The following is a 26,183-nucleotide window of genomic DNA, read 5'->3' on the forward strand; positions in this document are numbered from 1 at the left end:
AATGTTTTTGTAAATGCTTTATGAATTATATATATATTATTAATAATAACAATAATAATGTAATAAAGTAAAATTTGGATGGAAATTCAATAGTGAATATTGGGTTCATATTATAGTATGTTGTTTGTTGTTTGTTCACTGGTTTTTAATCTTGAGTGGTTTGACCTTCAATATCTTTACCGAAATTCTCCATTTTAAACTAATTAAAGAAAAGCATGATTTAACCAAGACAAGATAAATTGTTGTCGACTCATTTGGTTCCTTTCATTCCATTACACAAATTACTGTTTTAAAATATTCACCCACAGAAGACTGAGTCACATTAAAATGAAATACATTACAGATGCAGTTTATGAAAAATACGACTTCTGTAACCTTTTCACTGCTTTCCTTTCCCCAGAGTTATCCTGCCTATTTCCAGCAAGTGCAATTAGAAAAACGTTTTTCATGATGTCATTAAGCATTTATTATGTGATAAGAAGGGGTCCTTGTATTCTGTCAACAGGGAAGAGTGGGGTCTGTGGCTTTTTGTGAGCCTTTCCCCATAGTCAGTCTGTCCTGCAAACCATTAACCTCATGCCTACTTTAGGAGTCACAGAGATCAGTGACCTGTCCTGTAAGAGGTGACAGGCATCAGTGAGTGTGTGTTCAGAATGTTAAGACCTCTGCTAGCTTCTCAAATGGAAAGCAATTGGTTACTCATTCATTTTCTGAGAAGGGGAATCCACTTGTTTCTGTATAAGGGGTATGCTAAAGAATGGACACAGAAAGTGGAAACAATGAGAAAGCTCCTTAATGTCATTAAAAAACCCCAGAACTTCTCATATACTCATATACTAGTCCTGTCTTGGAAACTGCTTGTTGTGTTCTATGATAAAGTAGAGAAGCTTAAATTAAATCTGTGGTATTGCTGAGGTATAACCAGTATTAACTTATGAAAACATGTAACTGTGTTATTATATTAATTCTGTTTTTCATTTGCACCCCCTTCAATTTTTACATTAAGTTTAGGTGAAGGTTTGATGTCACATACAGAGTAAGGTTAAATAGGAAGAATTACTTGATATTTAAAACTGTGACCTCTCATTGTTTTCTACTTTAGTTACAGTGGTAGAAGATGCTGGATTAAGTTGGCTGCGAAAGTCATACCAAAGGATGAAAGAGCAGGCTGAGAGAGAGAAACGAAATTTTGAGGAAATTGTAGCTGAGAGATATGGGGTGAGGATATTCAATTAAATTTTCTTCATACTAATAGATGCTTGGAAATTGTTCCTTTCATAAAAAGGCACAATTACTTAATGTGTAGTGTAAGACCTACGGAAAGAAGCTGGAAAAAACAACCTCTTGAAGCTTCTCTCAAGTGACGAAGAGTTTAAAGCTACCCAGCCTTTTATGCATTTTGTTTTGTGAATTTTTTTTTTTATTATATGGGATCCTACAGCAGATTTAAAATACTTAAACAATACCACATGGTCTTTAAAGTGTCATGACTTTTTTATTCTTTTTTATAGTCAGTGGAGATATTTCAGTCACGATTAGAAGAAGCTGAAAAAGCTGCATCCAGAAAGGAAAATTATCAAAGAAGTGGAAGGTGGAGGAAAACTGACTATTCAGAAAGTGAGAGAGAGAGGAAAGAACAGCATATTGAAAAGGTGACACGAGATGAAGATGATAGAAACAGGAACACGTTTGGGGGCCATACTAGGGAGAAGGATGGCAAGGGATGGGCGCAGGAGGACAAAGATTACAAAAGAGGTATGTCAAGAAGAGACCAAGAATGTGGACACAGGAGCATGGACTCCCTATTAAGGGGCTACAGCTCCAAAGGAGAAAAATACTCCAGTGAAAAACGAAATCAGGAAAAGGGTTCATCCTTAATCAATATGAAACACAAATTTTTGAAACCCTCTGAAGATGATTCATCGTCTTACAGTGCACCTAGACACTACAAGTCAGAGCAGTCCTCTTCCAAACTGCCTGCTCATAGCTCTTTGAGCAGTCGTTTCCAGAAACCTGAAGAGGATACTGCCATGTGGACCAAAACACACTGTGAAGATAACAATGAAAAATTACTATCTGATCAAAAATCATCAGGTACTAGGGAACAAACTGATGGCAATAGTTGGGAAAGACCTCCAAGTGATGAAAAAGAGAAGTTGCGACAGGAGTACCCAAGCGATATCTCTGAGAAGAAACAGACGTTATCTGACAATAAAACATCATGCTCTAGGTATTTTATGAACTTCTTTACTTGTTTTTTCTTTGCTGTATTTTTCATGGCAAAGTATACCAGAAGCTCTTACTTTCTTCGTGGCAGTATGAGAACTGATCCTATCAGATCTCTTTAGTTTGGAGGAGTCTAGCCTCCAGCTAAGGGCAGCTACAATAGACCACTGCAGAAGTAATGAACACCCCTTACTTGTCCTGTCTCCTCAGCTTATTTGAGAATTGCTAATGCTAGATTATTTTCTGCTTGTTTCTAATGTTAGTTCACACTGCATTAAAATTGACCTCTTAGGCAAAAAACCTGCAAAACAATATCTTAACTGTTGATGAATTTATAAAAGCATTTTATGTTACAAAATGCTGACTAAAACCTGAAATAATTAATACAGCAGGGATAGGTTTTCCACCTGTGAGATGAATTCACATGCTTAAGTAAAGAAAAATAGTAGAAGGTATTGATTAGAACATGCATTTTGTGTGGAAAAGGGAAAGGATTAATAGGAGTGGGAAGGGAAACATAAACTGATAGGCAGCAGGAATTTAATTTTTCCTGACTTGCTTTAGTGAAAGACAGCAAAGAGTAGTAAGGAGAAGTGGTCAGAAAAGTAAGTTGTAGAGAACTGACCTTTCGCTCTGCTCAAGGCCTCCTGTTCTCCAGTATTAGCAGCTTGCTGGTTCTCCCAGTGATTTGTCTAGGGTGGTTATTACTGTGAATGCTTTCCTTCAGATCTTTGCAATAATATGTAGGCATGTGCAAAAGTATGTTAGTTTCAGGGCGGTTTTAATTAATTGTTTGGGAAAGCTGGACAAGTAAATAGTCTTGATTGGAGTATGTAAGAAGAATGGTATGATTTAGTTAAAAACAGCATTTGATGAAATATGACCGAATGTAATTCCTTCTTTCTTGTATGCTTATGTCAGTTATGTGCAGAAAACTTCTTATAGTGGGGTTATGAATTTACTTTCAATTATTTGTTGGATTCTAATAAGAAGATACCTTAAAATTGTTTATTTTATTTATAATTGTCCCTATGTGTAGTACTTGCTGATACCTCACTGTGTATTTCCAAAGAAAAAATGTACATAAATGAGTCCTGCGTGAGTTACCAGCAGCAGGCATCCTAGTCTACACAGTTCTTTATTTGTATATATTGGGTATTTATTCCAGATTTAGCTTGCTATACTTTGATAGAAGCCAATGAAATTTAAATTTTCATTAATAGCAAGAATATAAATTACTTGCGTGATGTTCACTTAATCTAATTTTTTTTTTAAAAGCGTAAACTTGAATATATGTAATGGCAGAAGTAGTTCCAAATTCTGGCATGAATAGTTTTGAATACTACGGGAAATTCCATTCATAAATGTTTGTCATCTCTTGTTTATTGTGTATTTTAGTGTTTGCCTAGGTGCTATTTTGCTGGAAAATGAGAAATAAATTTTTATACCTGTTTTAGTTACTCTGAAAAAAAAGTCTTGTAGCATTAAACCTGTGATGTATGAGACATTATTAGACATTCAAATTTAGCAATCCTCTTTGTTTTCCTATATATCACCCAAATAGTTATTGCCCTGAAGTGTCTGGGTTTTACCAGTTAAATGTACTTTGTAAACTTCTCATTAGAATGATTCATGGTGTATCTGAACTGAAGCCTGTGAGACTTCCTCCTCTTGAGTCCTGATTTGTGCGTGATTTTGTTGAGGTATAAGGTCTCCACAATCCACAGTTGTTTTCCACCTGTCTTGAGGGATAGGAATGGGGGTGGGAGGTAAGGGGGAAGATGTGGAGCTGGTTGTTGCTTTGTGTGTGTGGTGTGTTGACCCCCAGCAAGCAGCTAAGCAGGTACCCAACTGCTTGCTTGTTCTCCATTCTATAGAGGGAATCAGAGGAGCAAAGGGGAGAAAAACTCCTTGTTGAATAAAGGTAATGTAACGAGTGAAGGAAAAGGGCAGCAACATGTGATTCAGAGGCAGTCAGTCACTCACCACCTCCCATGAGCAGACTGATGCCCAGCCGGTCTTTGAACAGCAGCTATTTTGTAAAGAATGCGCTCTCCAACCATTTTTCCCTGAGTGTGATGGTACGTGGCAGGGAATAGCCCTTTGGCCGGTTTGGGTTGGCTGTCCTGGCTGTGACCCTCCCAAGCCTCTGCTCACCCCATCCTGCTTGCTGGGGGTGCACAGTGAGACCCAGAGAAAGCCTGGAGGCTGAGTAAGCACTGTTCAACAACAGCCAGAACAGCAGTGTGTTACCAACGCTGTCACCAGTTAAGTCCAAACCACAGCACCATACAGGCTGCTGGTCATGAATGAGTGGTTTAGGGTCACTCAAAGAATCACCATCAAAGGGATTTGCAAAAATGGTTTTAATATGAATCTACAAAAATGTGACTTAACAAAGTTTGGTGATGAGGTTCACTCTGTTATTTACTACATGAGTGAAACATACAAAGGAAAATTGAGAGAAAATTGATTTAGAATGATTTACACAGAGACTGAAGACACAAAAGGGTAAGGGAGACCATCCCATTGTGTCATGATGTTTTGAGTGAACACCCTCTTGCCTTCTAAACTCCTGATGGAGATTGGGTGTGGCTAGGTTCAGTCGTAGTCTCAGACTTGCTGAACGGTTTATATCTAAAGGATTACATCTGTAATCAGTTAGGATCACCTAAAGAACCAGTGTCCAAGATTTTAGCAAAAGGTGATCCTAGTACGATGTTGTAGAAGTATCAGTTCACCACAGATGAAATTTTTACACGACCTCTGATACAGCAGCAGTCTGAGCTTTGTTCACTGTTTTAAGATGGATCAGAAGATTTTAACAGTACTTAATCATTGACTAATTTAACATTTATGAAGTGAGTCAACATGATTTGCTACAATCACAACAGTGACTTAATTATAGATCTGAGATGACAACATTCATCCTATACTGGCTGTAGGGTATTTAAATCAATTCACACACACATGCATACAGACAGAAAGAGATATTTTATAGGGATATATGTGTATAAATATCTAAAGATATATGTATATAAATGTATGAAAGTATGTCTTTTAAGGGTTCCTCGAGTTCAATGAAATACTTCAGTTGTCTTGGAATTCCTCAATGGGCAAGAGTTGAGCCTCAAGGAGGGGAGGATGTTGGCCCAGGCCCCCTTGTCAGCTTTCCACCACAGTCCTCCAAACTTTGCAAACTGGAGAGTTGGCAAGTTCACCACCGCAATGCTATGGAAAATGTAAATTCCATCCTAGCCAGACCTAGTAGAACATGTAATTTTTGATACCATTGCCTCAGTGTTGTTTTCTTCAAAGAAGCAGCTGCACTATTAGTCTTTTTTTTTTTTTCCTATGTTCAGTAATGGTGATTCACTTTTTTTTTTTAATTGCAAGTACAAAAAACTGTACCTTTTAGCTTTTGGTTGCCACATGTAGTAAGTGCAATGCTAATTGTAACTGGACAAAGCTGGAGATTTTGGGAAATGAAATTGTGTACGGAAGTGGTTTGCTTATTCAAGTTCAAAAAATTAAATTATTATGATAGAAGTGATAATTCTTTTCCTTGCAAAAGAGGAATAAGCATAGGAACTGTTTAGCTGATATTTTCTTTTGCATGTGTTTTCTGTTTTAGTACTATTAAATCTAATTGCACATCTTCTTTGATATTTTAATTGTATCTCTTAGCCAATACAATTACTGAGCTGATGTATTAGTAAAGTGGTGATTACTTAGGCTTGGAAAACCATATAGCCCTTGCTTACTGATTTAACTTACTTCCAAGTTCCTTTAAGCTGACTCTTAACTTCAGAGATTTTGTGTGTTTGAAATACCAAATGACCTGTCTTCCTATTCCATTCAGTGAAAATTGTCTTTTTTTTTTTCCTAGAATGTTGTAGAAAATTCTGGCTTTTGGAACATTTCAGGTTTCAATATGTGCAGTAGTTATCCATTGGGAATAATTGATAAACTGCTGCTTTCTTTTTCTTACTAGTTTCTACAAGTTTCAAGACTTGTAACACATGTCCTTTTTCAGTGGTGTTGTCAGTCAGTTACAAGAAGTAAATCTTCTTTCAGGTGAAGGCTTGAATTAAAAGGTGTTTCTGGTTCAGTTCGTTATCTCTCATGCTGAAAAGATAGCTCTTAAGTTTTATCTCTTCTAAAGCACAGAGGAAGTTTCTTCAGCCTATAAATCAAAGTATTTTGGACAGTAGTATGACACAGATTAATTAAAAGTGCTGATTGGATATCCAAGGGATCTCCCCAGAGGAAAAGTCCATCAGCTAGTGTTTGCTGGAAGTCACACTTAATAATGGGACTTCTTCAAAGTTTAATTTGAGACAAGATAAAAAGCAAATCAAAACGATTTCTCAAGTCTCAAAAAGTTCAGACAATGACTCAAGCCCTAGCACCTTAAAAAAAGCATATATGAAGTAATAAACACCTTTATTTAAATAGTCTCCTCGGTATTGAAAAATATAGGTTAAGGAAAAGTGAGAAGGTAAGCTTTGAGGGTTTTGTTTCTGGTGAAGTTAAGGTATATTTTGCTGAGTTTTCGGGTTCTGAATTAGGGGTCTTGAAAACAAAGAAAAGCAACTTTGGAAAGTTTCTCAGGACTTGGGAGACCTGACAGTTAAAGATGACACCATCTTCAAGTTTTCCCATTCTTCAAATCTGACAGGGTTTTACCATATCAAGTAGTGGGTGAATTCTCTTTCTAATAGCAGGAACAAATATCATAACTGTATTCTTATGTCTCTTTTGTGTTAGATATTTTACTTTTAGAATTAGTTGGTTTTAGTCTTTCCTAGAGTTAGAGAACAAGAGCCAAACTTGTTTGATGCCTCTTTGCAATATTTCTTAGAGACTTTATTTATTATTATAAGAACTCCTATGCTGACCTTTTAATATTAAAATTAAAATACAATACTGTTTATTACTAGCTGTGGCTTCCTGAGGGATACTTCTTATTTTTAAAATGCTACCAGTTAATTTTTCGTGGAAACTCTGCTGTATCAGCCATAACATGTTCAGAAGCAGAGATTGTACTGAGAGCAGATAAGTATGGGAAAATAAGTAGTTTTCAAGAGATGGAAGACCACTTTGGCTAACAGGAAAACAACTCAGAAAAGGGCAGTTTTGCTGAGAAGTAAAAGCATGACCAAAACCAGAAAAGAGAATTAGAATGGGTTGAAATAACTTTCTGTTCCTCTTTCCCTTACTTTTTACCTGCTTATACCTGCTACTGTCTCTTTGACTGTTTTTTCGTGCTGGGAAAATGTTCATAGATAGTTCTTTTCATTTTAATTGATCTCAAAAGTAAAAGGAAACAAGCTTCATAAAAATTTTATTCAAGCTCTTTGGCTTCAGAGTCCTTGGCAACTTCTGACTGCAAATACATTTTTATATGTTGTTTTCAATTATTTTGACAGTAGGAGCATATGTACCAGTACAGTAGGCAAATAATACTTAATTACAGGGGTGAATACTGCAGTGTTTTTCTATGGGTTTAGTGCAGCTGCTGTTTTACAGATCATCAAAGGATGAGCCGCCTCGGGTCCTTAGTGAAGAGGAGATGAACAGACTGGGAGCAAAGATCGTGAAAGCAGAACTCATGGGAGACATGGTAATGTCTTTGAAAACTGTCATGATTTACTGCAATTTTTTTTTAGAGCTCGCAGTGATTTAATTGTTTTGGTTTCTTTTTTTTTTTTTAAAGGGTATTGATTCAAGCTAATAAAGACCCGCAGAATTTGGTAGGGTTTGAAGATACTGCTTTTACAGTAACTTTTGCTTTAAATGCAATGGTTCATAGACTAGAGGAGAGGATTCAGATCCCTAGGCTTTGTAGGATAAGCAGCATACCCAAAACCAATTGTTCTCTGCATTTTTTTAAAGTATTTTATATCTTTTTATTAGAAAGGGAGCAGGTGAAAACTACAGAGCTCCTTGTCTATGTTACCAGGTAGACAGTTTCTGGAGCTTTTCTTGTTTCATCAGCTTTGTCACAAGTAGGTCCTTGTGATTCATGGCTCTGCTCTATAAGCCTGCTTATTAATTATGGTATGGAGATATAAAACTGAAAGGAACTGCATAGGCCATTGCATCCAGCTCAGCATTGAGAACAACTGTAGTTGTTTCAAACAATGTTTTGTGGTCAGCTCCACAAAATTCCTGCCCTGAATGAGACCGAGTCTCATATTTAGTGTTGCTTTAGGAGGTTTGTTTCATTCAGCAAGCTGATCCTGAAGGATCAAGAATTTCACTCTTTCTGAACACTCTAAACTCTGGAAGTATATACGTATATATATTTTTTATTACACTAAGCATGGCTATAATGAGTTAATTCCATTCAGTAGTACTGTCTGGAAGTTTCAGTTATAAAAAGGTAGTAGTCTGTTAGTTTTTAAGCTGTGTTTTTAAGTGCTTGCTCTGAATAGCTGCTATTAAGAAACTTTTTTCTTAGTTTTTAGAAGCAAATCCTATCACTGTGGGCCTTTGTATCTTTTTTTTTAAGATTAATTTTTACTGCACCTGTTTAGTTTGCCTCTTGTGACGCAATATCTGCATCACGAAGAAGTAATAAATAAGTATGACTTCAACAACTAAATTAGTATTCCCTGAGAGCTATTGATTCTTTGATTTGTGGGAAGTTTTAGGATGTTTTGGCACTATTGCTGGATTAGGACATGCTGTCCATATTTTATAAACATTTTCTTTTCAAACCAGTTTTATATTATGAATTCTTTTCCCACAGACTTTAGGCATAGATGTGTGTATGTAGCTTTACAATATTTCAACAGCTGTACCTTTTCTAGAAATCCTGTCCATTTGAAATCTTATTAACTTCAAACATGAATTAAAAGTAACTTCAAGCAATGTATTTCCTACTAAGATATAATGAGTGTTAATGATTTAAATAGATGTCTCCATATTTTAATCTGTAGTTTTCCTAGTTAATATTAAAAAATATGCTACTGAAGAAAATTATATTTATGAATGTAATTATATGATAGGTTTGTGAGGTACTGGTGTAGTCACTTAAGATATTACTTTATTGTGTAAGACATTTTCCTACAAGGGAAAATGGTTGAAGCTATCTATACACTAGTTGCAAAAGTGCTGGGGAGGGGAAAGTTTTCCAAAGACCTTCATGGAGATCAGCAAAATTTGTAGACTTTTTTTCTTCCCCTTCTGCTTAGCTTCAGTAGTATTGCCCAAACAGAAGCTTGGGTGCAAATGTTGGGGGAGGGTCTGTCCCACCTGACAGTAACTGAACATGAGTAATTTGACAAAAAATATACAGGTGTTCTGCAGGGAGAGTATAACAACAGTATAAATAATAAAAAAAACTAATCCTTGCCTTGTTTTGTTTTAAATATTGTTCATGGTCTTCCTCTGATCAGATTGAAAATGCAGCTTGTTTAAACAAGTTCATCCCCGCACACCAGTACAAATGGTTATGTAACAGCATGGCTGGAGCTCAAGGTTGGCCATGTGCGACAAATGAATTCTGAATCTGTTTTTGTACTGACTTGCTGCTTGGTGTTGAGCAAATGACTTAATTTTGGGGCAGCAAGTATGGGCATGCTTGTTGGAGTCCAGTCAATGGAACTGGCAAAGGGGTCAGAGTATAAGTGGTTCTATTTCATGTAGGTTGATAGGTTGCCACCTGGCAATTCATAGCAGTCCAAGATATTCTAAAATACTTGTATTTATTTAATAAACAGATGGTTGAGGGAGCAGGACCATCAGAAACAATTTACACAAAATTGTAAATGGTTCTCATATTTCACCTTTTGTACATTTTAATACGCAAAATAAGGTCTTAAGTGCAAAGGTTGGACATGCAGTGTGGGGAGATGTAAAACTGCATTGTAAAAATGTCTGAGAGATATTTCCCTAGACCCATTGCTTGCATGTGTGTGTATAAATGTGTATGTGTGTATATATAAAAAAAATAAAAGGATACGTAGGATAACCTGGAAAGGTTATACACCTGATGTGTTCGAGCTTCTGTATTTAGCTTTCTATACATAAAGTAATATTTATGCTTAGCATTTATTAGTAAAAAAAAGCATTTCTTAGTATAAGATACTAATGTTTAAGGATACTTTTTCTGCTCTTTTTATGGCATTTCATGTTTCTATACTTCAGATACTTTTATTCTGAACATTTTTTTTAAAACTTTTTATCCTGTAAAAAATTGTGTAAATTGTATCGACATGTCTTATTTAGAATAGTTAATTCCGATATAAAGGTCTCTTAAAAGTTTCAGATGGTTAAACTAATGGAGTATAATTACTTTCTTTGAAGGAATTGGCTTCAAAACTTCAGGCAGAACTTGACAACGCTCGCAAGTTGAGAGAGACTCAAGGACAGATTCCAGCAAAGGCTGGCAAAGAGGTAAGGGGGAAAATACTCTTCTTTTTTTTTTTTTACACTAAAACAGTGGTACGATACAGGTAGCAATTGAATTAGAGAAGATCAGATGTACTTAGGAAAATTAGAAAATGTGACTTCAGGTGAGTTACTGTTCAAATTAAATTGTGCCTTTTGTTGGCAAACAAAACTATCTCCATTGTACCTTAGCCACTTCTATGGGATTTTTTTACTGGTAATAATTTTCTCAGCAAGGATATGTATCTTCCATTAAAAATGAAACTGCTATGTGTTGTGTTGTTGACTGTACTGGCTGTTAAATAACTGTAATGTCTCTGAAGAAGCTGGCATTTTACGTGTAACTCCTTTTGAAGGGTGGTATTCAAGAAACAGATAGTAAGCATCTTCCATACCAACACTGATACAGCTACAAGGAAATACGGTTAATATCTCAAGTTATGAGTTCTGTCTTCATGAGGGAGACAAAATTTTAGGCAAGAACTAATGTTCTTGTTTAATTTGACCCCAATCCCACAATGAAAATTCATTGCAAGTGATCTGAGTTTGAATTCACAAGAATTTAAAGATACAAAAGCTCTGTGTAGATAGACTACTTCATTGCAGTGCAATTCTTGGGCATGTTTTTCGTGTATATATATAAAAAAACCTGCATAAAGCAGATTGGAGTTGTGTAATTACATAGGAAAAATCCATTCAGATTTTAAAATTGGAAAGTAGAGAGAGTGTTATGGGTGGGCCTCAAAAATTGGTGGACACCTGTTTCTTAGAAACTGAGTCAAGAATAACAGTTTTGGTCAGCCTTGGTCTTAACCACAGTCTGATTTTTATCTGAATTAAATTAAAGTGTATTTAAAACTAATAGTATGTAGTCATTTCAAAAGTACCAAATATAAATATTTTTGAATATGCCTTACCTGTACCTGTTTCCTGGCTTCTTCTGGCCTGTATTATGTGGCTTTTGAGAATGAGCAGTCCAGCAGAGCTGTCAGTTACTCTGTCCTAAGTCCTGTCTTTGTGATAGTGCCAGGGTAGTCTTACTGGTTTTACAACTTCCAACTTTTGAACTGCTGGATCACAAGCAGAATGTACTTGGTACTCCTGTGTATCAAGGGCCAGCTATATCACACTGTGTATCTAAAGAGCCCAGATGTTCAAAAACCATCTCATAACAGAAGAGAAGCTGATTTGTGAAGGACTGTTTGATTCTGTATGAATCAGCCTTTCCATAGCATTGACCACCCAACTGACAGACTCAGCCAGTTCAGACAGATGTATTACAAGTGGGATACCTGAAGCAGTTTTCACAGAAATGGTTTTCCAAATGGATGTCCCATAGATCCCAAAGTCTGATAGCTTTGCCTCCACTGCTGATAACAAACATGTTTCAGGCAGGTCTCTCTCTGCTTCCTTGGAGCTGCATGGCCAATGTCATGCTAGGAGGTCCTGAAATGTGGCTTTGCCTTATTTTAATTTCTGTTGAGAGAACTGGGAAGATAAATCAGGAAGCAGTGAAGGCAATTTTGAATGCATCTCCCTAGGAAGGTTTTTTCTTTTTGATTAATTGGACATGGATCAATTTCCCAATTCAGTTCACTGTGGGACTGAGTGAGGACACATGTAGGGGGGTGTATGAGTGGCTGGAGTTGGTACAGAGGACAGGATCAATTCTTTTGGCAGTGGTGCTGGTTTATTCTGCCTCAAGGTGATCAAGAAACTATAGACTTAAGGGACCGTGAAGTGTTAGCTTAAATCCTGGTTTTATTTATTTATTTTTGTTTGTAAGTGAAACTAAAGGCAAATCTAGCTTTTACAGTGTGACTTAGTGACTAGTTTTGTAGTTTTTTTGACTTAGACAGGAATTTTACCCCAAGCAACCCCAAAAATATGGTTTTCAAAAACGAGCAAAGTATCTATTAATGAAATTAGGGGTCTTAAATACTTCAGTCGTGTATACATATGCAATGAGTGCACATGCAAAGATTCTTCTAAAATGATTAATTAAAATGTAGATTGTGTTTGTTTTTCTTTAAGTTGGAGGAGGAGGTAACGTGCAGAGTCTATGGAAGTGAAAAAACTTTTGATTTCATTTGTTATAGAATGATGTTTATTTTGAGATGCTTATGTCTACTTTATCATGGACATTTTGTTTGAGCCCTAGTGAAACTGTGTAAAGAGAAGGCTACTGTGTTTCTGTGTAAGGATAGGTGATAAAAATGAGTACTTATTGAATGTAAGGACACAGCAGAAAATTGTGGAGACTTCAGCATTTAGAAAATAACTTTCATGTGTTCATAGTTTACCTCTCAAGTATAGTTTATATTTCTGTTACCTGAGAGCGCTACACAACTCTAGATTTGAATACATTAGTTATGAGGATGCCACCTCTGCCATGTGTCAGTACTAATCACAACTGATGTAATTTGTGCTTTTATTCAGTCTTTTTATTTAACAAAATATATCTGAAACAGAGCACTCCTTCATGGCATGTAATTTGCAGTGGTTTTTGGTAGTACAGAAATTGGGAGGTAAAAACTTAAATGAGGAAGAGGCAGAATATAGAATATATCAGTTGGAAGGGACTTACAGTGTTCACCTAGTCCAACAGCATGATGGTGAATGAATATAGTATATAAGAGTATGCATCTTTTAAAACTGTTTTCAGTCCCAAATGAAGTATGGTTTGGAAAAAAGCCTCTCAAGTCTGTTTCTGTGTTCCATAGCACTTAATTAGTATGCAGGAAACAGAAAGCAGTCTCTGCTGAGCAAATGCTAGAGACAGCTCTCAATAATGATGAATTGCATTCAAAATACAAAATCAATACAAAATTAAATGAAAGCTAGAAGGTGGTACTTTAAGCGAAATAGCATGGTAGAGAATATACTATCATGGTATCACGGAGTATTTAAAAGAAGAGAATTCTGAAAAATGGAAACAAATACTGGCTTTTCTGTCATACTTTTGAGAATATGTAGGGAAAATATGAATTATTTCAGCATAGCAAATCTTCGTTTGAATAACTGAGTTTTCTATGGAAGTCTGTCAGCCCTTGGTCTAGTATGATTGATTTAATAAATATATTTAAAGCATAGGGAATAAAACAGTGATTGAAAGATATATATATATATATATGTATACACTCTCTCTCTCTCAAATGTATTCCTCAGGATAGAGGAAAAAAATCAGAAAAAAATTTAAAGTTTTTCTACTGAAGAGTATGTAGTGTTTCTGATATGCCTCTTGGGCATAGAAGAGATCTGTAGGCAATAATCTTGAATTTTGGCAGGCACAGCATTTCACTTTACAGTAGGCATCTCACTGATATGATGCTTCTTTAATAGAGAAAACTCTTTCTAGGCTATCTGTTGCATCTGTAAGAGTAACAGTCTCCAGGCCATTGCTTGTGCATCTCAGATGGAGAAAATTTATAGTGCAAGGAAAAGTAAATTTAGCAAGTTTTATGGCATAAGTAGGGCTTGTCTTTTAGTGAAAGCCATCATAATATTAAGAGCCTCACATACTTCAAATGCTTCTGCTATTTTTATTTATTATGCTTCTTGAGTACAAAGATGATTAGGTTTCCAGCACGTCTTATCTGAACACAAATTTTGATGTATTGAAGGTCTGATATTTAATTTGGATCCCTGAGATGCATTAGAGTCCAGACTGAGGGATAATTCTAAGGAAGCTAGCTCAGAATATATGATTTTTTAAAAATTCTTTTTGAAGAGCTAACACTATTTTTCAAAAAGGAAACTGAATACAACAGTTTGGCTTATATCTCAAATCCTATTTATAATGAAAATTACATCTGTTGCATACCATTATGTACAGTTCTTCATTAGGAGACACAGGATGGAACATGCTGGATCTTTATCCGGAGAAACTAATTGCAGCACAGATAATGTCCTTGTTTTCAAGAATGACCTTTTCATAAATAGCTTAAAGATGACAATGATTCCTTGGAAAAAGAGAGAGTTATCTATAAGTACAGTGGGGAGTGTGTGTGTGTTTGTATGTATGTGTGTATACATGTAAAATTTAAATGGTGATTAATACTTTGGAATACGAGGTGAAAGAAAGAAGGAAACTAATCAGTGCTTTTGATGCAAGGTTTTTTTTTATTTTTAAAAAATCCCTAACCAAAGCTAAACAAACACACAAAAAAAGACAAGACCAAATCACCCTGAAAATTAACATTCAAAATTGCAGGTGTGCCAGAATGTTTAATTTTAGGTTTAGGAATTGTGACTATAAACACAGATGTTTTTCTGCAATAAAAATATTTGGTTGTCAAAATTTTAAAGTTATGCTTATAGACTTACAATATATAAAGAATCCTTTAAAAACTATTTAAAACTGCTTTGCAAGAAAGTATAGTTAGATCGTTCTATAAAAACTAGAAAGATGGGGATTAATGACCCTCACTAAATGCACAATAAAAATCTCTGATTTTATTTGGAACTTCGGGTGGTGGGGAGATGCAGCAACAGATGGCTCATGGTCTGTTTACTCTCAGATGTTTTTAGCTCATAATGTCTGATTCCTGGTGTTCCATCACACTTGAATCTTGTGTGCAAGATGGCTGTGCCATTCTTTCTTCAGCAAAAGTTTGTGTTTTCCATGTGGAGTTGACTAGCTCTAACTGGAACAGGGAATAGTGACGTGGGTATACTGCTGCAGAACAGCTTTAATATCATTAGTGCATACTTTTTAAAAATAGTAGGTATATGCAGTTATTGGTGAGTGTATTTCCTGGACACTCTTGTTGATGTCAGTAAGAGAAGATTACACAATTATTCATAAGACAAAAACATATTAAGACAAAGTGGTTTAGCTTCCTGAATGTAATTTATAGGAAATTGGCTTTTGCAATTAAAAAGTATTGGAGAAATTCTATCAATAAATGATGTAAAACAGCTTATGGTTTCAGTACACGTAAAAAGTATGAAAGGGCAGGGTGGATAAAACTTTGTAGAGTTCAAACTGACAATACAAAAGCTTGGAAATATGCTTTGACACCGGAGGCAGCAGCCATATCCAAGTTCCATGCAACACTTGTAGCTGATGGCATCATTTTTTCTGGCTCTGTTTTTCTCCTAACACCATGTTAAATTTCTGTATATTTTTACTGCTGTCTAGAGCCATCTAGTCATTACTTTTTTTTTTCCAAGTTTTCTTGCATCTCATACCTACAGTGGCTCATTGATGGTATGGCTAAGTGTCTAACCATTTCAAAGTGTAGCTAACAATTTTAAATATCAAACTTCATCTTTAGATGTTTTTTTTGAAGTTGTATTTGCAAGGTTATGTTGCTTCCTGATATCCAGTATTACTGTTGAGTTAAACTTAATTGCTTTAGTTTTCCCCATTACTGGAGGCATCACTGGACAGGCTCATTACAAGCTGCTGTAAGTTGCATATTATTGGTTCCAGCCTTATTTCCTCAGGCTGGCAGGATGAGTCCTACTGAATTCGGTTTGAGGTTTGTGTGTGTGTCCATTCTACTCACAAGATATTATTCTGATCACCCTATCGTAGAGATGCTCTAGGAAAATAAATACTCAATGCAAATAGAAAGATTTTTGAATGCAGGGATGATTGGACACATTTTATAAAGAGGAGATTAATAAGAAGGTCATATTATTTATTTTCAGTAATACACATTTTTGCTAAAATACCCTTTTTATAATATAAGAACAAAGAATTGGCGGGCAACTGATTTTATATCAGTAAGAAAAAATTAAGTTTTTTACATAATATGTTATTAACGTGTCACTCACTGACTGGGGGAGAGAAAGGATAAAGACTTAATCCTTTTCCATGGTTTGGAGTTTTTGGAGTTTTTTTAGTTGTATGTTTTATACACAAATGAAGCACTACCTGATAAAGATACTCTTCTGTAGAATAGTTCACTTCTGTGTTACAGCCTGCATTAGATTTTCTAATGCTTCTCTCCACTGTATTAAAGTACAAGATCCTGAATATGGCAAATGGACTTCCTGATCTTCTAAAACCTTTTTAAAATCCCATTTCTATATTAGCTTAATACCTTTTGAAGTTGTAATAGTGATTCTTATTAATATGTTCGTTGAGTCTTTCTGGAAATACTAAATTTTTAACCTAGTTAGAAGTTTACTCTTGCTTTCCTTCCTCTTATAGCTTTTTTTCTGATATAAGAAACTCAGATGAAAGACACAACTTTTATACAATGCACTGCTATTAAAGACTTTGGACCTTTTTAATTTCATCTTGCTGTGAGATTCAAACCTCAGTCTTGCTATGGATTATGGTCTACCCACTGGTTTTGTAAGCATTACCTTGAAGGTCATGGTGCCATTATTCACAACAAATGTCAGAGCCTGAAGGGTAACTTAAATGCTTTGAAACCTGGTACATGGGGACTCCAGGTAGTGACTACATCAGCTCCTCAGTGATGAGACCTGGTGCCCTTACAAATAGCCAGCACTGAAGGAGGCAGACTGCTCCTTCTGGATGGATAATCCTTCTGATAACTGTGGTGATCATGTGTGAATGCAACCCAAGAACCTAACAGAGGGGTAATTGAAATGGGAGGGGAAGGAACAATGGAAAAGGAGACAGTGGATGGAAGAAATAGCTGCATCCATTACTCTGAGAAGTGCTAGATGCCTTCTAGACACTTAGTTAATATTATAACATAAGGACAGACTTTTCTAGAGAGGAATAAGACAATATTCAAACAATTTCCACTGACCATAGACTGTAAGAGAAAGGAGACAGGTGGCGTACTTAGTGCAGCATCTGATTTTTCCCTATAAAGTGTTTGGTTGTGGAAGTTTGTTCCTTGATGAAGATTATTGCTGAGCTTTGTTATTCCTTCATTACACTGTACTTGTATACCACTTGAGTGTAGCTCCTGGTAAACATTTGCAGACAGCTCTCAGTTCACGCAGCATCCAGCTTTTTGTTGGCTCAGTAATTAAAAAAAAAGTTTGTTTTTTTCTGGCTCTGGTTGTTCCCTATCCCACAATATGCTGACTCTTAAAATGTATTTTATTCCCTTTAGCTAACAGCATTAAAAAGCAGTTCTAATTGAGTAGATCCTATCTGAGATGTTTGGCCTGATTACTCCCTTTGTTCATCTACTCCAGTGTCTCAAATTAAGCTCTGCACCTAGTGCAGCAGAGCTTTTCTACTTTGTCCTGCTGGATTATGGAACAGGCAGCATCTCTGGAGAGTTCAAAAATCTTTTTCAGAACTGCATTTTATTTATTTATGTATTTAGTTTAAAGCTTTTATCTTTCAAAACCAGACTTGCTGTCTTTGTTTTGTTCAGTTGGGTGTTAATCGCTCTATAGTGGTTTGTACATTTGGTGAGAACAACTGTGTACTTTGCATATTTAATTGGCCTGAAGTAAAAATTCATGTTCCTTAATTAATGGCAACAAACAATTCCTCACTCACTCTGGCAATACACACTATTTTTGTTCATTTCAGACTGTAAATTATATTGTTAGTTTAACAAGATTCAGGGATAGTGACTGAGCCTCTTCTCCAGTTTCAACTTTAACATTTCACAATATGTGTCATATTTCAAGTACTTTAATATATATTTTTAAAGCTATGTTATATTTATATTAATAGAGGTATTATTTATCTGGTGATAATTATTAAAGAGTAATTGTTATATCACAATCACCATATAGGTGTTAGTTACCATATGCCATGTCATATACTCATAGGAATGCAAATATATAAATGTGTAAAGAAAATATCAACAGATAAAATGAGAGCAGTAAGTAACTTTTGCAGTTAGATTGGTATCCACACTCCTTTACATCCTTCAGAAAAGTCTGTTACTTCTGTGAGTCATGGCTTTTTTCCTGCAAAGGCTCTGTCACAGTATGCCGTATTTGTTCAAGTGTAGAGGAATTTGGGTTTTTATTATACTTGTGTGAACTTGTCCATTACATTGCCCTGGAATTCCCCAAATCAGCCTTTGGCACATTTTTAAGGGTTTATATTGTATTTACCACTTTCCATTATTTTTGTACTGAGACCTATTTAAAGGTTATAATGCGTGTGGAAGAATGTGGACATTATATATTGGAAGTCATTTTTGGGACCCCTAGTGAAAATCATTGCTTCATGGCAGCTTGCTTGAGAACTCCTTTTACTGATATTTCAGTTTAAAGATGATTTATAAAGTTTATTCTGTTTATTCTTTTTTTTTTAAAGGTTGTTGAATAGAAAAGTCTTATGTTTAGAATGCAAATAATTAATTTATTACTCAAATTTCATCTGATAATGCTATAACTATTTGAACGTCTTTTGTTTTCTACCAGAAAGCTTTCTGCTTCTGATGTATTTAGAAATAGCTTTAGTAATTATTGTTAGTAAGATCCTCCTAAAAATCAACTTTTGCCTTACCTTTTTATGTTAATATAATTAGTGTCTGTTGTTATGTTGTGTTTTTAATTCAGTTCTATTTAGACAGGATTCTGACTTCTGAAGGATGTCTTTACCTCTAATAACATCTTTAATTTTCTGAATAATCATGCCTGTCATGGATCCATTGGATTCATCTCAGTTCCTAGTATGCTAAACTATTAGTCTCTAATAAGACTGCACTTTGTTTTCATTCTGTCCATGATTAGTTGATCCTTTTGTCTGCTCCTTTTAATTTCTCTTTGATGGACAACTTCTATTTTTTCGTACTTGGTATTCTAAAGCTAAAAATTAATTTTTTACCTTTTCCTTTTCTCTGGAAAATTAAATCTAAATATATTATGGTCAGTATTACATGCTTTGTGTCAGGACTCAGGAGTCTTTGAAATTAGGGGGAAAAAACCCCCAAGCCCTATAAAATACAAAATACCTTGCCAGCTGTAGAGTTCTGAAACAAAGAATTCAGTATGTGCTATATCTACTGCCCCCTACCCCACTCCTGTCTCTGTCTCCACTCATTCTGTGGTTCAGATCCAGAAAATACTTTTCTACTGCCTTTATGTTAGTGTGTTGGCATGTAGAAATGAGAAGAAAAAAAAGAAAATCAGATATTGTTAGGATCTAATGTTTTGGAGCCCGTCTTCAAAGGCAGATAAAAAAGTCCGACATGTAGAACACCTTTGTGAATTCCATTGATTTTTGGAAACTAACAGCTTGCGCAGTCCTTTTTGAAACGTCTGTCTTTTAAGAATTTTAGTGAAGACAAATCTTGGGGTGGATGACTTTAAAAGGAATTAGATGCTTGTAAGTTGACTTAAGAATCTGATATTTACTGTTCTTTGTCATTGTTGAAGCACTGCTGTTGTAATGTCTGTTGGTGAATAATCTAACAAGTAACCATTTCTGAGGGGTCCTGTGTATGTGAAGTCCTCACTCAGGCGTGTCTTTCCACTCATTCAACTCCTGTTACCTGCTGCCCCTTGTGTGGATTTGACCAGTCCTCTTGGGAGAGCTGCTGGATCCCTGTGTGGCCACGTGGGCATTGTAGGTTTGGGACAAGGTGGTATTTTTCCTCTAGAGAAATCTGTTTCATTTCAAACTAATTAGCAATGCTCTGGATTTTTGAGTTTTCCCTGCAATATCTGTGGTTATGTCTTCAGCTTCCAAACTGAAGAGAGAACTTTGGCTTACCTAGGCAGCTTTTTGGTCCATAACTTCTACCTTCTTCAGCTTGGAAAGATAGATTTTTCTTGGAAAAATGTAATTAAGCCATTGAAACTATCGTACTTCAGTATCTACAGAGTTTTCAGACTTTATTTGGGTTTCTGGGATAAGCTTTGCTTAGTCAAAGATGGCAGGTATAAAGCAGTCTGGTAGAAAATAGCTTCAAATTGAGATTAATACAGTTGTTTATAAGAGTTGACAAAGGCTGTCCTAATATCATCAGATTTAGTAGTGACCCCATTATGTGCTCTAATTTGATCATCTGATTTAACTAAACATCTTTGGAGAGTAATCAGGAAGTTCTCAGGCTTTAAAAATATTTTTTAAATAATTCTTAATATTTTAGAAAATTAAATACTTTTCTGGTGCAGAATTTCTGCCTTTTCTTCATATGTGTGTGTATATATATCTTAGGTAAGTTTGAGAACACCCCTGTGAAGTGGGGGCCCTATGAAGGGCCTTCCATGAGAACTGGTTCTGTAATATTTTGTGGGACTGGAGTGAAGGTGGTCATTCTGTTCCCCAGGTGTTTCTTCTTTACTTTTTTGAAGATGACTGTATACATTCACCTTTTTCCAAAAGCATCCACTGCTACTCCTCAGATGTGATTGGGAGAGACCTCTTTTCCCATGTGATATATGCATCCCATCTAGCTCCCTAAGCTGGCATATTTCAAGTTGCTTACCCGGGCCTCAAGTTGATCCTTCTATCAGGTATACTTCTGTCCTCCAAGCTCTACTGGTAGGCACTGGGGCCTGAGAAGCCCAAGGGCAGACTTTGCTGCTAAGGACTGGCAAAGATATTGAGTGTCTTAACCTCTTTCATGGCCTTTCCTCTCTCGACAGCAGACCTCTGTTGTCCTTGTTTGTAGGTGAATATCCAATATGCTTGTAGAATCCCTTTTTGCTTTTTTTCCATCTCTTGCTAGTTTCGTCTTCAACTGTGGTTTTCTATTCTATGCCTGTATGCCTGGAAAGTGCTTCTGGGGTCCTCCTGGGTAACTTCTCAGATTTCACCTTCTGTAAGCTTCCTTATTGCTTTCTGAGTTTTGTTTGAAGTTCCCCATTTAGCCAAGTGGGGATAGCAGATGAAATGGTCCCTTCTCATCCTCTGTGGGGGTTTTCCTTGAAGATCAACCAGCTTTCTTTGACACCTTGACATTCATGACCATTGCTCATGAAATCCAGCCAAGCAGATCCCTGAATAAGTTGAAGTCTGTTTTTCTATAATCCAGGATTATTTTTCCTTTCTTGCCTTACTCACTTTCCTTAGAATCTTAAACTCCACTATCTTATTGCTGTAGCCAAGGGAACGACTGACTTCCATATCCCTGATTAGGCTATTTTTTTTAAAATTTATGACTAGAAAATTCAGAAGAGCACTCTTAGTTAATTTGTTTGGCATTTGTCCTTAGTGCTTTTGAAATCTATATTGCTTGTGCCCTACTGAGTTGCTCTTCCAACCAATGAACTGGTAGTTCTATTCTACCCTGAGGATCAAGGGTAAGCGTGTGAAAGCTTCCCTTGTTGCCCTGTCTTATCTGTGCCTCTTACCTCACATCTCCAGCACCTCAAGAGTTTGGTTTAAGTTTAGAAGCTACCCTGCTCATGATTTCCAAGTTTCTTTTGGTATGTAGAAGCTGTAATTAAATACATGTGCAATTTATGTGAGATTGAATGAGTTTACCATCCAAAAGCAAATGACTTATTTGACATAGGTCAGGTGAATGCTTGTTACTGTTTCCATATATTTTGGCACACAAACAGATGATTTAAATGTTGTCATTTCTACCTCAGTCTACAATTTAACTTGACCTAAATAATAAATGTACATCTATTTATCTGTTTCTTCATCACCATAGAGACACTTGTGTTGAGCTCTTTGTATTTCCTATTTTGCATATCCTGCAATCAAGATTTAAAAAATTTCGGTATTACAGTTTGTTAAAAATGACAGGAAACAAAAGTGTGATCTGATGGAATGTGTTGAAAACCAGTAGCTAAGGTTTTGGCTAGTTTATTAGCCAAGTTTTGAAATGAAAAAAAACCCATTAAACACAGAAAAACTCCTTTTCAGATGGTTTTTGGGAATACACTCTTATAAAGATGGTGTGGTATATCAATTCAATATTATCTGTTTCAGTCTTCATATGCATTGTATTTCTTCTGGGGATGAAGTGTAAGAGAGAAAACTAAAGAATACAAACTTGGTTCTTTGGAAAGTATTTATTAACTCTGCACTTAACTAACTGAATATATTTTTGATATTCTGTACTTTTTGAATGTGAAAAAGAGTACCTTGTTAAGGTAATGCTATCTGCTTTGAATTACAATGAACACACGAAATGTGAAGAATCTGTTATTTAATATTTAGCATTTTAAACATTTATTTAATGTGGTTTGTCTGAGCCATCTGTTTTAAAATATGCCTTAAAACCTGACACAGGCTTCAAGCCGTCAAGAAGATGAACAAGTGGTCCTTGTCAGAACAGATGAGAGTGGAATGGCATGGCCTGTGACTGGACCAGCTGAACCACAAGAGGCAAAAGGAGGACGGAGAAAGCGACAGATGGTAAGTTTTACAAGTGTGAGTATTAAAGTGTAATTATTAAATAATTTTGTAGTTTTACTTTGGTGATGCCATAATTAATGAGTGTCTTATCAGAATGTCAATAGGTAGCTAAAATGTTTCTTTCAGAAGATGATTGTAATTAAGTGCTAGAGTGCATATTTATTAAGCATATATTAAGTTTATTTTCAGATTGTATTTCCCTAGGGATCACTTTACAGCTTACTTAAATGCACATTCATGGAAAAGTAGGTTTTTCAAGTTATCACGGTCTCTTAGCCAAGTAGTTTATATTCCGTAAAGTTATGTAAATAATGAAGATTAGCAGAGCTGAATATTTCCAAAATAAGAAAGATTTTACCAAGATACTCAGGGGCTAATTTTACTTTTCTTCTAATAAAAAAAAATGGCTACTGCTAGTAATAATAATCATGACCCAATCTTTGTAAGAAAGTGCTTTGGGGAACAAGAAGTTTGTTCTTGATTAGCAGGACAGATCATTTTGCAGCAGTGCTATGGAGGAGCAAAAGGCATAAGAGACCAAGGAATTTGCTGTCATCCTCCTGTTGTTTCCATTTTAGAAAATGCCATCTTGCTGTGTGTTAATGACCATTCCCTGTGCTCCTTCAGAATTTAGTTAAGTCATAAGCTAAAGGACATCTGTTCTCTTGTGCACTCTGTCTAAGATGGCAACATTTCCCAGCAGAGGTAGCATATTCATACAAGTTTTCAGTACACTCTGTGATTACTGTGTTTCAGTAGTATCTGTGATGTTACAAAAACTTTTGAATTGTCAATAATAAAAATTACTTTTTAGAATATTTCATTTTTGTGAGCTTATTAACTGTTTCAGTGAATTACTATACATCTTCCCTGAGTGATAATGTTGTAGCTCTGATACCTTAAGGATATAAAGGATATAGTGATTGTGGAAAGAGGCTACATTTTTATTTATACATACTGATGCAGTTGAAGAAGGGGAAGATATTATTTTCCTTAGATAAAATGAAGCAGTCAGCCCAGTTGTTTCAGATGTGCTTAGCTTGATTCATGATTCTTTAAACTTGTTGAAATTATTAGGATCTGAATTTTATAACTGGTCTTTCTCATTAGGTAAATATTTAATTTTAATATGTTTGTTTCCAGGTCCCTACTCATGTAGATAAAGAGAGAGTACGGTATTTTCAGGATGATGATAATACGGACCTGAAGGATTTGGTCAAAAACGAGAAGATGAGGACAGCAGAGGATCAAAACTCACTGTTCATGCGTATGGCATCAAAGGTAACGTGTCGTGTGTGTGTATTTCTAATTAAACATGTCATTATTAGAAATATCAAGGAGAATATGAGGCCCGAGTGCTCTAGGTATGTTGCTTTTGGTTGAGAATTCTTACTGTCTTCAAGTCTGTTGTAATATGATCCTCGAGATGTCATCAAAGTGATGGAAACGTGCACACATGCAGGAAATGTGGTGTATTCAGTTCCTTCATAGATGTGTTTGCATTGTTCCTTTGCCTGTAGAATTTGACATGGTTGAGGTGAACACTTTTAAAGTGTATTGTATATTAATAACTTATGCCCAACAAAGCAGATTTTCCCCAGATTAGTGACAGAGAAAAGCACAATTTTCTTTGTGTTTAGAATGTCACTTATATCTAGAAGTTAAAAGAGTCAATGAGATTTGAAGCAAACTACATGAATTTCTGTCAGGATGACTTGGATAATGAGATAATTCATGCTTACAGGCTACACAGATTTATGCAGTATGGTTCCACGAGTGATTCCACTTTTAAGAGCAACCAGCTCACAGACAGATTCTGCAGCCCAAATGGAATGATTATTTTCTGTCATCCAAATTGAGTAATAAGGCATACTTTTTGCACTTGATATGCAAGTGTTTACAGGGACGATTTCCAATACCTACAACATATGGTTTCTCTAGCAATTTTTACTATGTTACTACCCCAATATTTTATACATCACCAAACAGGTTCTGAAAAAGATTGTTTGCATGGAATTAAGTATCATCACAGACAGAATTTTATTTTTCCATTTATCTGAGGCAGACAAGATCCCAGAGAGTAGATTTTGGTTGTTGGTTTGTTGGTTTTTTTTGGTGTTTTTTTTTTTTTTTTTAATTTTTGAAAATTAGACTTCATCAGATGGAACTTAAAATAATTGTAAAAGACATGATAGTGCCAGTAGAAAATATTTAACTTGATGCCATAAACCTTCTACCAGGAAGTTCTTCTGGAGAGATTATCTGAACTTAGTGTGGTTTATGCATCTTCTCATTCAGCTGCCTCTGGTAGAAGTTCTCATTCTATCCCACTGACATACTCAAAAAAAATTATACCCTTGGGGTCCAGTTAAACAAACATGACTTGTTGCCAGTATTTAATTTCTTTCTTTACCTTCCTGTCCTAAAAAAAACCCAAACACACAAAAATTTTCTTCATGACTTGTGCAGTGGTGCAGACTGTTAGCATTTATTAATCAGCATATCTGTCATGCAAACACTTTAAAGTAAACGGAAGTTTAAGGACACAATCAAACTTTGTACTGTCCACATCAAATGATAAAAAGCATAACAGAGAGAAATGCCATTTTCTCAAGGACCTTCTTCATCTTGTGTTGTTTCGTCTCCATTAAGTATTCTCGTTATGAGAGATAACTTTCATGATAAATGGTGCTTGGGGGGCGTGTGTATGAATGTCTATATTAAAACATAAGTGGAATGGACTTTAAAGAAATTCTTTAACTCACATATGGGCATTGAAGGTGAGTTTGTAAATCCATATCAGCATGTCATTCTGAAATTACTATTAACGTGCTCAATTTGTTCTCTGTTAAGTGCTTTCGTGTGGCTGCTTCCACTGAACAGTTTAGAGGGTTGCTTTTTGTGCTCTTGACTCTTTTCAGGAATGTGTAAATAAAACCAGGCTAATTTGAGCTTCCTGAGTTTTGGTAATAGCAAATGTTTGCAGAGCCCCTATGAAGACGTAGTAGGAAGTGCTTTCAAAAAGAGAAATTTTTTTTGCATGTATTTTTCCAAATGCAAATAAAAGACCATTCAGACTTCTTTTCTGAGAAATGTGTGTATTTATCCAGTAATTTGCTTGTCTTGCCTTTGGACTTTCTAAACTTTTTAAAAAATATTGTTTGTCTATTGGTGTATTTATTGATTCCAAGTTTCTTCACTTCAAAATGGAAAATTACTTTTGACTCTTAGAGCCCTGAACTGTTGTTCAGCTGCCCTTGGTTTTGTTTTTGTAATTTTGACATTAATAATGCAAGAAAGACTACCAAACTTGAAGGGAGATCAAAGATTT

General features: G+C 35.6%; 1 protein-coding gene across 1 annotated transcript in view; it reads left to right on the forward strand.

The window, feature by feature from the left end:
- The window catches only part of CWF19L2 (CWF19 like cell cycle control factor 2), a 70,446-nt gene that overhangs the window by 17,402 nt on the left and 26,861 nt on the right, over positions 1-26,183 (forward strand). The window contains exons 7-12 of the mRNA XM_051779808.1: positions 1,103-1,218; positions 1,512-2,230; positions 7,759-7,852; positions 10,543-10,632; positions 22,727-22,852; positions 23,996-24,133. Of these exons, the coding sequence (XP_051635768.1) occupies positions 1,103-1,218; positions 1,512-2,230; positions 7,759-7,852; positions 10,543-10,632; positions 22,727-22,852; positions 23,996-24,133 (1,283 nt within the window). The remainder of the gene's footprint in view (positions 1-1,102; positions 1,219-1,511; positions 2,231-7,758; positions 7,853-10,542; positions 10,633-22,726; positions 22,853-23,995; positions 24,134-26,183) is intronic.

Source organism: Manacus candei, unplaced genomic scaffold, assembly GCF_025592945.1.
Source record: "Manacus candei isolate 608988 ecotype Guabito, Panama unplaced genomic scaffold, ASM2559294v1 h1tg000014l, whole genome shotgun sequence".
Lineage (NCBI taxonomy): Eukaryota > Metazoa > Chordata > Aves > Passeriformes > Pipridae > Manacus > Manacus candei.